At 37.7% G+C, this 17,765-nt stretch overlaps 1 protein-coding gene across 3 annotated transcripts in view; it reads left to right on the plus strand.

Annotated features, from left to right (window-relative positions):
• Positions 1-17,765, plus strand: part of lrrk1 (leucine-rich repeat kinase 1) — a 163,360-nt gene that overhangs the window by 47,463 nt on the left and 98,132 nt on the right. For all 3 annotated transcript variants that reach the window (XM_042419403.1, XM_042419388.1, XM_042419395.1), the window contains 7 exons: positions 9,222-9,358; positions 10,197-10,423; positions 11,393-11,520; positions 13,679-13,842; positions 15,165-15,302; positions 16,440-16,552; positions 17,172-17,242. In XM_042419403.1, the coding sequence (XP_042275337.1) occupies positions 9,222-9,358; positions 10,197-10,423; positions 11,393-11,520; positions 13,679-13,842; positions 15,165-15,302; positions 16,440-16,552; positions 17,172-17,242 (978 nt within the window). The remainder of the gene's footprint in view (positions 1-9,221; positions 9,359-10,196; positions 10,424-11,392; positions 11,521-13,678; positions 13,843-15,164; positions 15,303-16,439; positions 16,553-17,171; positions 17,243-17,765) is intronic.

Below are 17,765 nucleotides of genomic sequence, written 5' to 3' on the forward strand. Positions count from 1 at the left end.
ATAACAATAATAAAAATAAGATAAAATAAAGTGAAAATACAATATATAGAATGCGTACTTCAGTGGCGGTAGTTTGAGACTTAATAAGGGAAAACTCAAAGTATTTTGCCATATGTACACAATCTATAAATCAGCGCCTAGGTCTCTCATAAGCAACCAGAACCTCCCTTTTCCCAGCAGACACAGACTCACCACCGGTCTTGATTAACCGAAATAAGCCTCTTTCAGCTTACCCCAGAACATCTTCCCACAGGTTTAAACTCACTGTGGGTCTTATAAAATTAAGTGAAAATAGAATAAAGCCCTCTTGATAGTAAAAATAAGATAAAATAGATAGAGTGAAACTCAAATTACATACAGAATAATAATAAAAGAATAAAATATAATAAAAACATAGTTAAAACATAGAATACATAGAATGTATAAAATAAAGTAAAATACAACATTTTAAAAGAAGTACAGTTGTGCATAAGAAGTACAGTAGTTCATAACTGAGCAAAAAGCTAGTTAAAGGCTAAAGTGAAGAGGTAAGTTTTTAGCTTTCTTACAGGCCCTGTTTACACCTGGTATTAACATCCGTCTTGGGTGATCAAGTGGACAGCTCTAAATACAGGTGTAAATGCACCCAAGACGCATTGAGGACGGATTGAGATCCGATCACTCAGACCACCTTCGGAGGTGGTCTGGGCCACATGTGGCCACATTCATTTAGTAGTGTAAACGCAATGCGTCCTGGGCAACATTGAAGGACCACCTACTCAGCTGATGTCCTCTATTTTCCGGCAGACTAGACACAGGACACTCCGTCCAAAGCTGTTCAACTTGTTTGATAACAGGATAAACAAATTATTTTGTTTTTCATGTGAATTAAAAACGTAATCCACCTCCCATTTTTTCCTGTTTTTTCTCGTTCCCCAAACTGGGTTCCCTCTTCAAATTGACAATTAGAATAGAAATTAAACCATTAATTTTTCACTTGTCTGTCTAAAAAATTATATATATTTCAGAAGCTAAACCTAGCTGGATAGTTTCCTCTGTCCTGTCAAATTGATAACGACAGTTTTTAGTTTTGTTGCACTGCTCGACATAATGAGCTCAGGGTTTATCAGGAGGACGACTGCTTTACTCCAAACCGTTTCACTGTATGAACCTGGACTGTGTGTGTAACAGCTGACCTACTGGATGTGTAGAAGAACACAGAACATTAATTAATATTAGATCCTGACCGATCCTGTACTTTGGCTATGTTTCTATGGTGGAAAAATGATGTTTTCGTCACCTTATTAATGTGGGACCTGAAGCTTAGATCTGAATCTAAGATAACGCCAAGACTTGTAACCTCAGATTTAATCCAGAGAGTCAATTTTCACAGATTAAACAGCATTTCTCTTTTTGTTTTCAGGTTGACTAGTAGGATTTCAGTTTTGTCCTCATTTAACTTTAAGAAATTATTGCTCGTCCATTTATTTTTTTCCATAAGATGGATAGTAATGAAGTTTATAGCTGCAGCATCATTTGGTTCTGTGGAGATGTACAGTTGTGTGTCATCTGCATATATATAGTGAGAATAATAACGAACTAAGGCAGCTCCCTTGTGGAACCTCAAAGCAGTTGTCATATTTGTCAGACACATGATCTCCAAGGCTCACATAAAACTTTGATGTATGTTTTGAACCAGTTTAACACACAGTCAGAAAGACCAACCCACTTTTCCAGATGATTGATTAGGATATCATGATCAATCGTATCAAACGCAGCACTTAGGTTTAAGAGGAAAAGAACTGAGACCTTATTTTCATCAGAGTTTAATATGAAGTCGCTGCTTATTTTAGTAAGAGCATTTTCAGTGCTGTGGTATGTTCTAAAGCCTGATTGAAATTCCTCCAGGATATTGTTTTCTTTAAGAAAAGAGTTTATTTGCACTGAAACTATCTTTTCAAATATTTTACTAATGAAAGGAAGGTTGGATATCGGCCTATAACTGGTCAGTGCATTCCCATCTAGGATGGGTTTCTTCAGTACAGGTTTTACAGCAGCTGTTTTAAAGGCATCTTTGACGAGATGTATTTATAATGTTTAGGACATGACTTGAAACGCTGTCGAACACCCACTTAAATAATGTAGTAGGTACAGGGTCAATACGTGAGGTGGAGGAGTTATAATCAGTGAAAGTCTTGCAAAGCTCAGTTAATGTAATACAGGTGAATTTTCCCATGGTTACATCATTTTTACAGGATTTGCTGAGATCATCTGTGTTTACAAGATAATATATGTTTTTTTTGTTATTGAAAAACTATGCGAGTTCTTCACATTTTGATGCAGAGAACTGCCGGGTGATGGGGGCAGTGTTGAGTGACCACTAATTCCCTTGTCTCCTAACTCCCTGGATCTTCTGTATCACTTCCCCTCTTGCACAATGGCCTTCGCCACCATGCGCATCCTTAATCAAGGTGTGTTGCATAGAGGTTGGAGTCAGGTAATGACCAACAGGACCTCACCAGAGGCATGTGTGGGGACCTTCTTGAGTCTTAATTTCCCCCCTTTTTAACCAAACACTTTTTTTTTTACAAATGCTGGCTGCCTCTTGAGGTTGGATGAGAGAGGATAAGTCAGATGTTGGGCTCTGTTCTTCTGCCAAATCAAACTCAGCTTCAACCAGTTCTTTGTGCATGTCTGGGCGTGGCTTCAGGAATGACTATTTTTGTGCCTCACAGTCATGGGGCGTGCCATCTGTGGCCCACACCATTCATGATGCCGAATTTGTTTTGAGGTATCGTTTGGCTTGATGCTATAGTAGGCTAGTGGCTGTTTGCCAGTAGGCGTGTCTTGTATTAATACTGCATTTGCATATCCTGACCTTTCTGCCACATAGAAGTGAGAAGGTTTACTGTAATTGGGGTTGCCTAATGCCGGTACTAATTGTAATTCCCCTTTAATGGCTTTAAATGCGCTGTTGGCTTCGTCTATCTCCTGCAACTGTGATAAATTATTTATTTGCCCTGTTGCTTTAATCATTGCCCTGAGGGGTGCTGTTTTCAATACATAGTCACACATCCACTGTCTACTATACCCTGCAATGCTCAAAAAGGAAAACATTTGTGTTACTGTTTGTGGTTTGGGTGCTTTAATTATTACTTCAATTTGTTGGGGAGCAATATATCTATCTTCACCAATTAGTCTTCTGCCAAGATATTCTGCATCTTGACAACAAAAGCTATAATTTGTTGTTGCTTACTTTGTGACCTCCTTCTGCTAATGCTTTTAGCACTGCTATTGAGTCTTTTTCACACTGTTCTCTTGATGAGCTACAGATTAGCAAACACATATTTTATCAGTGTGTGCTTTCAATGCTTAGGTGCTGCAAATCTTGAAGCAACATTCTGTTAAATATGGAAAATGGACTCTCACAACAACCCTGTGGCATCCTAGTGTAGGTATACTGCTCACCATAATATGTGAATGCAAACAGATATTGAAAATCTGGATGTAAAGGCACACTAAAAATGCTGAACATAAATCAATCACACTGTACAATTCAGTGTCTAATGGAACGTTTGATAGCAGAGTATGTACATCAGGTATCACTAGGGTTTCTACATCTACCATAGCGTACATCATGCACCAACCTGTAATCATTTGAATGGGGTTTCTTTATTGGAAAGATTGGAGAATTGCATAGGCTTTGGGTTTTAATCAACACTCCAGCCTGCAACAAACCTTCTATTGTATGTTTTATCCCTGCCATTGCCTGTAGTGTAGGAGAGTATTGTCTTTTATATGGTAGCTTAGCCCCTGGTTTCAATTTGATTTCTACTGGTTGTGCTGACTTTTATTCTGACCACAAACAGTCCAATATTAGCTGCAATAAATTCACCTATTTTGCACTGAATGCCATCTGCATGGCTGGTTTGTCATCCACTATCATTCTTTCAGCTGATCTCCTGTTTTGTTCTATATCCTCATGATCTGTTTGTCTGCTGAGATGTGGATGTTAGGGTTCACTCTGGGGGACCATGTTTGCTCCTGCTACGCTTACCCAGTTGATGTGATTCAAATACTTATTCAATTATCAAAGTCACATGGTGTGGAGTTTTTGACTTGAAACCATCGTGTGAGGTGTTCTGGCAGTTACAGCAGCAGCTGCTCTTTGTGGCCCCACATAGATGTCTTCTGCAACCAAATGAACTTGGCGTTTGTTCAAGAGCTCATCCCAACATTTTTCATAGTCTTTGTCTGATTGATCACTGTCAAATTTCAAAGTACAGTGAAGAGGTAATATTGGGTCTATGGGTTTGTTCAGTTGTGTTTGTACCAACAGTTTCCAGGGGTTGGTAGGACAGTCTCTTTGCTTGTGTCCCATTTGGTGACATCCCCAGCACAGGTTGTCATTAGGCATCCCTGGGCCTCATTGTGTTTTGCAGTTGGTTGAGTGGTGGTCGACCATATTAAGCAGTCTCTCCAGCCCCCTCTCTCATCAATGGTCTTCCTCACCCTTGCTGTGGTCTGTAATTACCCCCTGGTTGGTAGACATGCACATGTATTGGCAGGAGCTGTGAGACTTGAATGTCTGTTTGTTGACTGTAGGCTGGTCCTTCCACCTGTGGGGGTGCTGTTGTTACCACAGGTGCTTACACCAGAGCTTGTGTGTTTCCTTTATCTGTCTTTTGTTTAGTCAGTTCTTCTAACTTCTTCTTCTTTTTGACCTGTTCTTAATCCTACTTTCTTTTTCTTTCTTTTTCACTGTCTGTTGATATATGATGCCCTCATGCACAAACCATCCCAACACTTCTTTCTCTTTCTGCCTTTTTCCTACTCTCTTGTCGCATGTATCAGTGGCTTTGTGATATTTCATGCTTGTTTCTACCTCTTCACAACAGGCAATGTTAAATGTGCCATTTAGAGGCGCTCAGCTTGTAATCTATACAACACTTCAGCAATTTTGACATTTATTAACCTGGATTTGACTGGTATAATTTATCTCTATTAAGACAGGAACTTGATTATATTCTATGAGAGCATATATCTAATTCTGAAAATGGGTTTACATAAACCTTACAATTAAAATAAATATGTCAGACCATCTTTATAAGTTAATCCTCACAAAATAACATTTAAGGATTGCAGAACTTTTCTTAATTATCTATTTCAACTTTTTAAACAGACAAACAATAAAACAATTAAATACAGATATAATGTAATAAGAAATCGATTAGTTACTGCACTCTGCACCACCTACATATCTATTTATCATAGTTGGGGTCACAGGTGAAATAATTGGTCATGATTCTTAAGCCATGAAAATTACTTAAGGAATATATTATTAATAAGCACATAACCGCTATCCTACCTATAACACATTTGGCTGGAGAGTCAAAAAACTTTGAAGCCATTTTTCTTAGTGTCATTGTTAGCACAGTCACTGCGGTATGTCGCCACAGAAAAGATCAGTCATTAATCAGTCATTAATAACCAGGTGATTTAATCCTTAAAGTTTTGGTTTAGAGCAACCTAGCTAAATGAACAGAGAAGAGAGAGAAAAAACTCTGCTGCTTGTAGCAGTGCCTGTGTCTGTGGGTGGGAAGAGGAGGAGAAAAGAAAAAGGAAAAAAAAAAACTCAGCTCCTCCATGTGTTCACCCCAGAGTGCTGGGGCACACACACACAAGAAAACAGTCTGCTGTGAGCACCCCTTCACTTTTATTAAAAAAAAAGAGTAGTATTGTATAAAATCAAATCCACTGATATTCATTAAATTTCTTTTTTTTTCTTATTGAATTGTTGATTCAAGCCATCCTGCCCTTTCCTTCTCCTCTTTCTTCTTTCACACACACTACACATACCAACTCTCACTTCTGTCTATTTCAGAACATACTGTATCACTATAGTCCTCTGTCACCTACAACAGCCACAGTAATTTCATTGACTGTGAAAAAAGTAAGAACAATTTTGAATGGCGCCTTTGAATAATATGGGTCAAATTTAGCTCAGAACACCCAAAGAGTGTGTTTCAGCTGTGCAAATGATCAGGCTAAAAGAACACAGAATTCACAGTGTTTCAATATTGTGGGTCAGATTTGACTCTGAACAGTGTGCAAAGGCCAAACCGCATTCCGGGATTACCACTCTGTCTGTAATTGTTTGCTATCATAATCATGTTAAAGTCCAAGTTTGTTAGGCTGAAGAAATACTGTATGAAGTTCAGTATTGGTGTTTGTACATACAGTCGTATGTGTCACAATCACCCCATATTCATCACCCTAATCGTTATTTTTAATTAATTCACAGTATCTCTAGGGAGTTTATTTTAGTGGAAGGCCGAATCTGTATCTGCCCTTCCTCCCTGGACTTTTCTTCTCTACCTCTGTCTAATGAGAAGCAAAAGTTGCTTACATAACATAAGAGTAAAAAATATCCAATACACTTTTTTGCTTACAACATTTGTTTTAATTTTGTCTTTGTTGCCAATTAACCTTTGGCATTGCCAGTGGCAGCCCTCAAAGATTTGTTCTTCAAACTTTATCTTCATTCTTTAGACTAGTAATGTGTCATTATGTCACTCACTTGAAAGTATCCTCTATATCATTTAATGTCCATAATATCATAAACACCACTCAACCAAAAATATCCTACTCCTAATTTTGCCCATACTCTCTCCCATATACCCTTGCCTTGCACTCCTTGGTTCTGATCTGATTTATAAGCTAAGAGAAGCACCTTAAAATCGGATCTGGCTTGAATTGGGAGTCAGTGAAGGGAGATTAGGATTGGAGTAATATGGTCAAATTTTCTAGTTCTAGTCAGTATTCTGACAGCAGCATTTTGCACAAGTTGTTATTATTATTATTATTATTATTATTATTATTTATTTATTTTTAAATACTGCAGCTAGGTAGACCAAAGAGTAAGACATTATAGTAATCTAGTCTTGAAGAAACAAAAGCATGTCTTAGAATTTCAGCATCCATCATACTAAGTAGGGAGCAGATTTTTGAGATATTGCGAAGATGAAAAAATGCAATCTCAGCGATTTCCCTAATGTGAACATCGAATGAGAGAGCTAAGTCAAAAATAACACCAAGGTTTTTAACTGTGGAGCTCTGGGTAATTAGATTAGAGTAAGGTCTGCAAGAAGAGGGAGTTGGATTTTTAGGCCAACAACTAGCATCTCAGTTTAATTGGCAATTTGTAATGGTGACAAGGCATAATTCAAGATTTGCAATTTGTGAACAATCATTTGGTCTAATTGGTATGTAAATCTGAGTATCATCCGAGTAACAGTAAAATTTGATATTGAATGAAATTTGATTCGTAGCTGCAGAAAATTTCACCAAGAGATAGCATGTAGACAGAAAAAAGCAAAGGCCCCAGCACAGAGCTCTGCAGTACACCAAAGTTAACTTTATTAGTATTCAGATATAGTATTTTTAAGTGAGACACAGTGAGTTCTGTCAGATAGATAGAAAGTTAGCCACGAAAGTGCAGAGCCACAGATGCCAACATAGCTCGCTAGGCGATTTAAAAGAATATTATGATCGACGGTATCAAATGCCGCACTGAAATCAAGTAAGATAAGAACAGAAGAGGAGTCCAAATTTGAGACAAGGAGTAGGTCTTCAGCAGGCTCGCTGTTGAAGGGTTTTAAAACCCACTTCCACTCCCCGCTAATTTGTTTGGGATGGCACTTTATACAGCAGACCCTCCACATGAACGTGCAAATGGAGTGGAAGTGGGCAGGGAGAGGGTGTAAGGGCTACTTTGGCTCTTAGGTTAGCAAATAGGTGCTGACAGAAACAAACCAAAATACTTCAGGGATGAGGGTTATCATTCATTGTACATCAGACAGGCTAAGAACGGTCTTATTGATGTTTGGCAATCAATCAGCAGAGGAGATGACAGCTTGTGACCATGACAGTGTGCATTTAATAAGGTCTTTGTATAAAAGTCACTTAACTCTGTGTATAGTCCAACTGATCTTACAGACGTTTGTAAAATGCCTTCTCACCTTTTATTATAGCAACATACAGAAGAGTGTTACTCCAATCATTTTACAGCTGAGCAGTGGTGAAAAAAAGGCACCTTTACAATAAAATGTGTTAAATGCATGTTTCCTGTTGCATCTTCACATTTACCAACATCAAGCTACTAATTTAATGTGACATCATTCCTACACTGGCTGCGATTATAGCAATGAAGAGATTTGCTTTTTTGTTCATTGGTTTTAGTTTTGGAGTTCTGTGGCATAGAGATATAAACTACAGTACGAGCCATGGCTACACAGATGCTTGTTAATAAGATTCATTCATTGCTGGATTTAAAGTGATAAAAAAACAGCCATGTCCTATAACACATCAATTAAACCAACAAACAGACCCACTGCTGCGTTTGCACTAGAACATTGCACCCTCAGAAAAATTTAAATGAAGGTGTAAAGCTGTGATACTGCACTTCTAATGACAAAATCCACTTAGAAATGTCTAGGTAAAATCTGTATGTGTGAACAAACAGTAAATCACAATACTCTGGAGGGTTGAATACTTCCTGAATGTTCAATGTATGCTGCTCACAGTTTATGTTGTCTGCTTACAGGAGTTGAGCTGGATTTACACTTGGTACAAAGGTTACAGCAGTCCTACTGTTCTGATTTTAAGTAGAGCATCAGATTTTATTTGTAGATATCACCATTACAACACCCACAGAGGTAACATATGAGAGCAGGCTGTATTGTTCTTTACTTTTATTCCCCACAGTAACTTCTTCATTTACTTTGTGACACAGTGATGTTATTGTCATGAAATCACCCATATACTGTATGTTCCTACACTGTGATAGAGAATGGTGATTGGGAGATGTGTTTGTTAGATGTCTGTTACTGAAAAGCAGGAGATTACAGAGTCTCTCTTCTGCCTCATGTTGTATTCACCATCAGTAATCTCCACTGGCATCAGAAAGTTGAAGGAGAAAACACAAGTGGCCCGGGCTGACCAATCAAAGTTCAGTCACAGACAGCTACAGCACAACATACAGCAACTATGTGTGTCGGCTCTGTAACCATGCTGTAACCTCTGAATTCACACCTTGAGACTTTGAGAAGAACTGTAAGACAATAGCACACTGTAGAAAAGTGCAAAGCCGTGTATTTGCGGAAGTGCTGTAACAATAGTGGTTCCAGGTCACCTCTGGTACCGTAATACAGCTTGAGTCAATAGTGTGTTTTGTGTTGCAGGTAATGAGGAGATAGCTGGCTTCCTGATGCAGAACGGTGCAGGCTTTTCCTCATACACCCTGATGGACCATCCAGCCTTCAGCAAACACCTTCTCAGACTCAAACTACAGGAAACCTCCAATGCAGAGGGAGTGGAGGTGTGTGTTCTGGAAACAAAATGAAGGACCATGTGTTTCTGAACCAATACATGTGAATCAGCTGGGGGAGAGCACCATTTGTAATCAGGATTTATGTTTAACATTGTTTCTTCTTCTTGCTTTTAACCCCAACAATGAACTCTGACAGAGGGTTAGGGTTATCACGTTGTTATGCTTGTAATATTTATTTAAAAAAAATCACAAACAGGAGTGCAAAGTCCATTTTCACGATCGACTGCAGCTGATCAGTAATACTTATCAAATCTTGTATTGAACATTTCTTATGAGTGAGGTTGTACACTGTGTACACTGCAACCATCTAATATCTAATATTCTGAGTTTTTACAGATTTGTACATACAAATGTACCTCTAAAAAGTCATTTTACAAGTTTCCAACAAGTTTATATTTCTAAACACTAAAATGTCCATATATGAGCTGTCATGACCCACCTATGATAATATGCACTTTTATATTATTAATTAAAATAATATTATTATTGGCACTAGTTGAAAATGCAATGTTTTCAAATAATAAAGTCAATTCATTCCATTAATTCATTTAAAAAAGCTTCATTCTTTGAAATAGTGGTACTATCATATATGAATTCCCTGAACATGTGTGGAAAATCTGAGCTTCTGGCTACATTTAATGGAAAATAAATTTAATGGATTAAATTAAATTTAATGGATCTTTACTTACTTTACTTACTTTGACATGAAGCTAAGCATCACACTGTATTATAATTAAGGCCAAAATATGTTTTGTTAGAGGGAGTCCTGGGTGAATCTATGTTGTTCTCTGCCCCTTCCATAATATCATGCACTGTGTGTTTGCAGGCTGTCAGTGTGTGTTGGGGCGGTCTGCAGCTGCCCTGGTTAGAACTGGACTGGTTCATGGATGTCTCCTCGCGTATCACCCACTTGGATCTATCATCCAACAGCCTGGCTGCTCTGCCCTCTGTGGTGCCCTGGGGTCTCATCTGCCTTCAGGTTTTAGATCTTTCCAACAACCTGCTGAAAGTGCTGCCAGCTGCTCACAACTCACAGGAGGTCATCTGCTCCAGGTACATGTCAGGAGGTTGTCTGGCCTACAATCTCTCAAGACTAAACTTCAGGCTTTGACAAATATATTTCCACAGTAGTATTGCCCAGTTCATACTGAGTGTTTAAAGAAATACAGCACATTTTCTCTTACCCACAGTCAGACCTGAATCAACATCAAATTCAGCTGTGTGTTTATTTTACAGATAGTTCTGGGGAGTTTTTCCAGGTAGCCTGCTTTAGAACAAAAACTGACCGGTAATAGAGAGAAACTGGTAGCTTCCATCAAAAATGACAGTGCTGAAAAATAACATGTAGTCAAGTAGTGTACTTAAGTACAATTCTAATGTACTTTACTTGAATGTTTTTTTTTTTATTTTACATTTCAGAGGACAATATTGTACTTTTTACTCCACTACATTCATCTGACAGCTGTGGCTACTAGTTATTTAGATAAAGATTGAAAAATATATGTATATTGAGCATAGATTAAATAATGTCTTATACAGTAGATAAAACTGCAGTATATAAAGTCATTAAAATTAGCTCTAATTCCACTAGCTTCAACATTAACATTAAGGCATCACTAAAATGCAGTTAAGTATTAAGTACATTTTTCTAATTATTCGTATGTACTTTTACTTAAGACTTTCATTTGTAATGGAATATTCTTACATTGTATTATTGCTACAGGCAGACAGCATTGCAGAGATGCTGAATCCATTTGTTATTCGTCAAGAAATGGCTCTAATTCATATGCTAACTGCTTCTAAAACCACAACAACACAGATTAATTTAAGTATTGCCTCATCTAAAGACTCTTACCTTGACACAAGTATAGTTGTAGGGCACACACTGAATCGGTGACTTGGTCCTGAGTGCTTTTTGTATGAAAATATTATGTGCACAAATAGCAGCTTGTCTCATTCAGAGGAAACTGGTACTTTGGGATATGATGTGGACTCTCAGCCTCCCTCTCTCCTGCGCTTCAGGTTACAGCAGGTAAATCTCTGTCAGAACCAGCTCACCAGTCTGCCACCTGCACTTCTCCACCTGACCAGCATCCAGAGACTTTCTGCTGCCAAGAACCAGCTCACAGCCTTATTTGACATCCCTATCAGTATGTCCCAACTCCACTTATATGTAAATGTATTTATATATAATGCATATTTGTGTGATTTTAGTTTTAATGGCATGATAAAGAAAATATTTACAGATAATTTTGAATGAGGTGGCATCATGTTGGAAAGGACTATGGAAACCCTCCCCACTCCCCAAATACACAAACACACACACACTTTTAATTTTAGCATCAATGAACAGTACAACTGGTGCACTCAACGTTAACATACTCTACCATGAAACCCAAGTGGAGGGACAGCCAGGCATTTTAAAGGGAAACTTTGGTATTTTTCAACATGGACCCTGTTTTCCCATCTTTTTGTGTCCAGTAGTGAGTAAGAGTGCAGCCACAAAACAGGCTGCAATGTAATTGTTTGGGGCAATAGCGCCCCATCAATGTACATCCAAAATGCCCCAACAATGTTTGTCCACTAAAAGTGCTTGTTTTTGCCACTGAAAACGTCAGATTGTTATTATAAGTGTCTGACAACATTATGGAAAGGACCCTACAGAGAAATAACACGTTTTTTCTTTACCTTTCGCTTGATCCAGTTTGATTGTTATCGTGTCTAATCAAGTCTCGCACAAGGAGAAGTCTTGCTCTGAAATCTTGCGTTGAGAGTTGAGTTGTTGTAGAAAATAGCTCAATATTCTGCCATGACAGAGATGGAAAGAGGAATGCCAGAAGGAGTTTGTTGTGTTGGAGTACAGACAGTGTAGCTTAGTGTTATCTAAAGGATTTTCAAAGTGAGACTTGGTCAGACACAATAACAAACAGACCAAGTCAAGTGAAAGGTAAAGAAAAACGTTTTATTTCTCTGTATGATCTTTTTCATAATGTTGTCAGACACTTATAATAACAGTTGGAGCCTGTCAGTGGTAAAAACAATCATTTTTACTGGACAGACATTGTTAGGGCACTATTGCCCCAAAGGATTACATCGCAGTCTGTTTTCCAGCTGAAGAGCTCTCGCTCAATACTGGACCCATTTCAAAAATTGTTGTCCCCATTCGTCACTTAGACACAAATAGAAGGGAAACAGAGTCCAGGTTGAAAAATACTAATAAGTTTCCCTTTAAAGCCATCAGCAAGTACGTGAGTCACATAACCTGGCATGACTGGTGGAATACAATTTTGAAATGAAGGTGAGGTGAGTTCCAGTTGAGGATTTGCCTCCTTCATAGTCTGACTGAATGCAGAACATCTAAGGCTCTTGAAAGTCCCCACACTTCTGTGTCCTGCTTCTAGAGAACACTGATTACCACATTTTACAGAAACAAGGGTGTTCTTGTAAAATTCACAGGGAACACAAAAATGTGGTTAAGTATAAAAAGATACTTCACAACACATTGACAATGTATTCTAAAGCCTCCTCCAAGTGTGGCAGAGACACATCTTTCTTTGCTTTGGATTTTGATGAAACAGCTGGCAGCCTTCAGTATACCAGTATCCATAGCCTATCTTTGTGCTGCTAGCAGACAGTCTTCAATAATTCCTATAGTTGAGAAAAAAATGCATCATATTCAGAGAGTTTGTGCTAAGGTGGTCATCAGTCATATATAGATAATCATGGACCAATGGGCCAATGAAAAAATAGTATTAAAATATCAGAAAATAGTGAAAATACTCATCCCAGTCTTCGAGATTCCAAGGAGATATCTTCAGATGTCTTGTTTTGCCTGACTACCAGTTCAAAACCCAAAGATAATAAAAAATAAATAATACTTTTTCAAATATTATATAAAACAGAGAAAAAGAAGCAAATCCTCACACTGGAGAAACTGAAAGCAGGAAATATTTGGCATTTTTACTTGATAAATATTAATGGTAGTCTTTTCAATTTGTTGTTGATAAATTTTATGTTGCTAGAGGAAGGGAGGGAGAGATGCAACAGACGTCCCTGGCCAGACTCGAACTGGGGGCCCCCTGTCTTTGTCTTTGTTAACGGGCTGGATATATTGTTGATCAATACATAAAGGTTGTTACAGTCCTTTACATACTTTATGGCAGATAAATATAGGTTGCTATATATTTACCAGCACAATATAAAAACATATTCAAAGACCAATCTAGTCAATGTTACATGTGTCCATTTCCAGGCTTTGTACAGGTCTTATTTAGACTTTTGTTGTGTTCTTTGATTCCATTCTTTCAGCTACTAACTGGATTGGTTTTCGTAAGCTGGAGGAGCTGGATGTGTCTGATAACTGTCTGACCAGTCTGCCCACTGCTATCATGCACTGTTTGAAATCCCTGAGCTTCCTCAATGTGTGCAGGAACAAACTGAGCACCTTCCCTGACCCCTGGGCCTGTCCACTGGTAAGAAACCAGACTGACAACATGCCACTTCCTGTTTAATGTATCTGCTGGTCTCAGAGGATTTCCCTTTAAAGCATCAGCAATAGATTATTCCAATTACTGTTGTCCATATTTGATATTCTACGTATTACTCAGAGGAGCTCACTTGGCTTATTTGTCATAGAATTTTTCATAGAATTATGTAACAGTGAACTTCCCATCAACTACTTCCTTACGGACATTTTGATGGTATGATACTCAGTCATGGATTCTGACTTATCTGTTTTATCAGTGTTACATCATCATCTAAAAGATGTTTTGTTGTGTGAATGTTTGCATCAAATGTCAGCCTTGAACATTTTTATTGCATTCCACAATATATGTATGTATGAGTGTCTTTTATTATTGTTGTTGTATTGTTCTTCTTGTCAACAAGTCCCATGTTCAGACCCAAACTAACAACGACCTGATCTGCTAACAAGTATTGTGATATATCTTATTCCTCTGTTCCGTAGAGCTCCATTGTTGTCCAAAAACTATAAATAGACATGAATGAGCTACACTGCTGCACTGGGTGACATTTTCCTTCATTACCATGAACACACACACTGTAGCTTATTTTGCTTCAATCACATACACACTGTCCTGCTGCCAGAAATACTCACCAGAACACTAAATGTAGATTAATTTGCCACTGACAATAGCCCCCAAATAATACAAACCTTTTCTCCTGTTTGAGGTACATTTGCTGGAACCAGTGGGCTTGGGGGAGACTCACAGACAGGGGAGGGAAGTCAGAAAATGAAGCGAAACGGACATTGTTGGATTTTGTCATTCATGGGATTTGTTGACAATAAAAAAAAATATAGAATAACGCCAGCCTTATCCCTTAAAATTACAAGAGAATTTTTGGCAAGAGAAAGGATGGAATATGGCTTTATAATAAGTAAGAGATAGGCTTTATGGAAAAAATGAATATAACCGCATTCTCTTAATATTGATATATGAAGATTTTTACTGGGATATTTAAAAACACAAGGTAACAGCTGAAAATCATGTTCATGCCACGGAGGCAGATTATTTTTTAGGGTCTTACTGGAACAAAATATATGATTAAAAAAAAACATGGGCTCAACTATGACAGATCCCCAACTCTGACAGATTTTGTTCAAACTGTATTTATTTTCATTCATTTAGACATTAATCTTGTTCCCATAAGATTACACAGGGAAACAATGACCCACTGTAAACTTAAATGTCTACACATGGATTCAGTCAGTAAATTTAAAATGACTTTTCCCACAAAATAAAGCAAATGGATTCCTCTATTTCCTCTATTGCAGAAGCAATGCAGAGCTTCTTCCAATGTGATTGAGAGTCTTCCAAACACCATCTCCATCTTCTGGAGGACTCAGCTGCAGGAGGTGGACTTCTCTGACAACAGTCTGAAGGAGCTGCCTTCATATATATTTGAACTGGAGGTAGGAACCATCATCTGGATCTGTTTGTACATTCTACATCTGTAGGTGTTATTACAGAATTCTATCTGTCTCAGCTCACATTGGGTTAAATAAAGATACATTAATTAAAATGAAAAATAAAACACACAAACAGTGTCAGACTCGTGTGTGTGATGTGTTTAGTAGCCTCTAGATGGCACTGCTGTTGTGTTTGGCCGCATGTTTTGGGTCAGTGACTTCACATTATTTTTCTGCAGTCTGGGTAGATACAGTGTATAATATATACCTTAAATGCAGAAGTATTTGGCTCACTTTGACAACACTAATGATGGACTGAAAGTGGTGTTTGGGGATTGGATTGTGGAGCTCTACAGAATAATAGCAGATAAAATAAGGAGATTGAAATTAAGATGTCCATCCTGTTAACATGCAGCCACAATCTGAAATGAGCAACAACGGTGATTAAAAGTAAAGGAATGCAGAATTTGAGACCATTGTCTTGTTGGATAACTGAACCCTTAAGTGACGAGAGCATGGAACCAGAAAAAAGAGCAAAGAAAGAAGAAAAACAGCTCAGACCAAATGTATACTCAAGTATAGTATATAGTGGCCATGCAGTGGACATGTGGTTGAAGATGCCATTGTATTGACAAAGTGTCAAGAAAGTACTATAAAGTCAAAACCATGTACGTATATAGGAGTTTGTCAGAGTAAGCAACTTGTAACTTATTTTACTTACATGTATTCCTATTTTATATATTCACTTATGCTTTTATACTATACTCCCTTTTTAGCTTGTGTTTTTAAGAGAAGCCATGAGGGAGCAGATGTTAGATTGACTGTACAAAACTTCTCAGCCTAGCTGCAGATTATTTAGCTTTAAGGCTGCTAACAAACCTTATTTTCTTATATTTGACACAGTGCTAGTGGCCTTCTATCACTAACATATAGTACAGTGGTGTGGATTAGCATGGAGCATTAGACAGCAAAACACAGCTAACACAAGCTAACACAAAGATGGAGTTTATGTTCTTATCACTTCACAGGAAAGCTGACCAGTGATACAGTCAGCCAGCTGGTCTGTGTATTCCTTGAAAGAAAAATATGAATGTGTGTTTTACAGTATCTCACCCCTCCTCACACTCATTCTCCCATTAGGCTCTGGTCTCGTTGAGATTATGTGGGAATCACATTGTGACACTCCCCGCACCCAGTAAGTGGAATTGCTCTCGGCTCAGGACCCTCGACCTTTCAAGGAACCAGCTGGGCAAGTAGGTACACACACTTTCACACTCCCTCGTGTGTGTATACACTGTCTGCTGAAGCTCAGCTGTTACTGAACACCTCAGCCAATGTCCATGGAGTTCATTAAATGTAATGTGTGAAAAAACATTATGCAGTTTTAATGCACATCACAGCATCACAGCTGGTTTGTCAACCAGATAGTCTATGATATCTGATATAAGCAGAATAATACCTTCCAAACTCTATGTTCCACAATTCACAATTGCTACAAATAAATGAGTAGGACTGCTTTATGGCAAAATTGAATTAACGGTATTTTTAATCAAAGTATGTAGTACCTTAATTTGAAGTATTTCATTTATTAGATTAAGCCTAAAACAGACATTACCATGTAGTTATTATATTATACGAAAATGTACTATATCACAATATACATTATGTAAATATATCAATACAGAATTACACATACTGTGATATTGTCATATTAATCTGTTTTCACAAGGCGCATTTTCAGATATCTATAGACATCTGAATCATATTTATCACCAATAACAAATATATGGTCATCAGACTTTTTAGTTGATACATGTTTAATTTTTTGTGTTACCTGACATCAAATTCTATAATTAAAATTGTGGCTTTTAGAACAGAAGAAGGGCCCAAATCCAGGAGACTGGCCTTCCTGACAACATGGAACAGGAGGGACCCAGACCCAGGTAGCTCTTCTTTACATCCTGTTAATAATAATTTTAGTCTCACTACAAATAGAAATAAAGATGCTATCACCACTTGTGTCCTTCCCACTAATAATGTAGGCTTTGGAGATAATGTTATGACTACAGGCTTACATCAACATGTTGTTTTTGCCATTATTCAAGTCCCTCCAATATTTCCACAAATAGATAAATAAATATATATTTACAATACTGCTTGAAAGTTTGTGAACCCTTTAGAATTTTCTGTATTTCTGCATAAATATGACCTAAATGTGATCAGATATTTATACAAGTCCTAAAACTAGACAAAGTTAACCCAATTAAACAAAAAAAAAAAAACGGTTTCATATATTTATTAAGGAAAATTATCCAATCTTACATATTTGTGTGAGGCAAAAGTATGTGAACCCTTGCTTTCAGTAACTGGTGTGACCCCCTTTTGCAGCTATAACTTCAACCAAATGTGTCCGGTAACTGATTATCAGCCCTGCACATCAGCTTGGAGGAATTTTAGCCCATTCCT

This window comes from Thunnus maccoyii, chromosome 1, assembly GCF_910596095.1.
Source record: "Thunnus maccoyii chromosome 1, fThuMac1.1, whole genome shotgun sequence".
NCBI lineage: Eukaryota > Metazoa > Chordata > Actinopteri > Scombriformes > Scombridae > Thunnus > Thunnus maccoyii.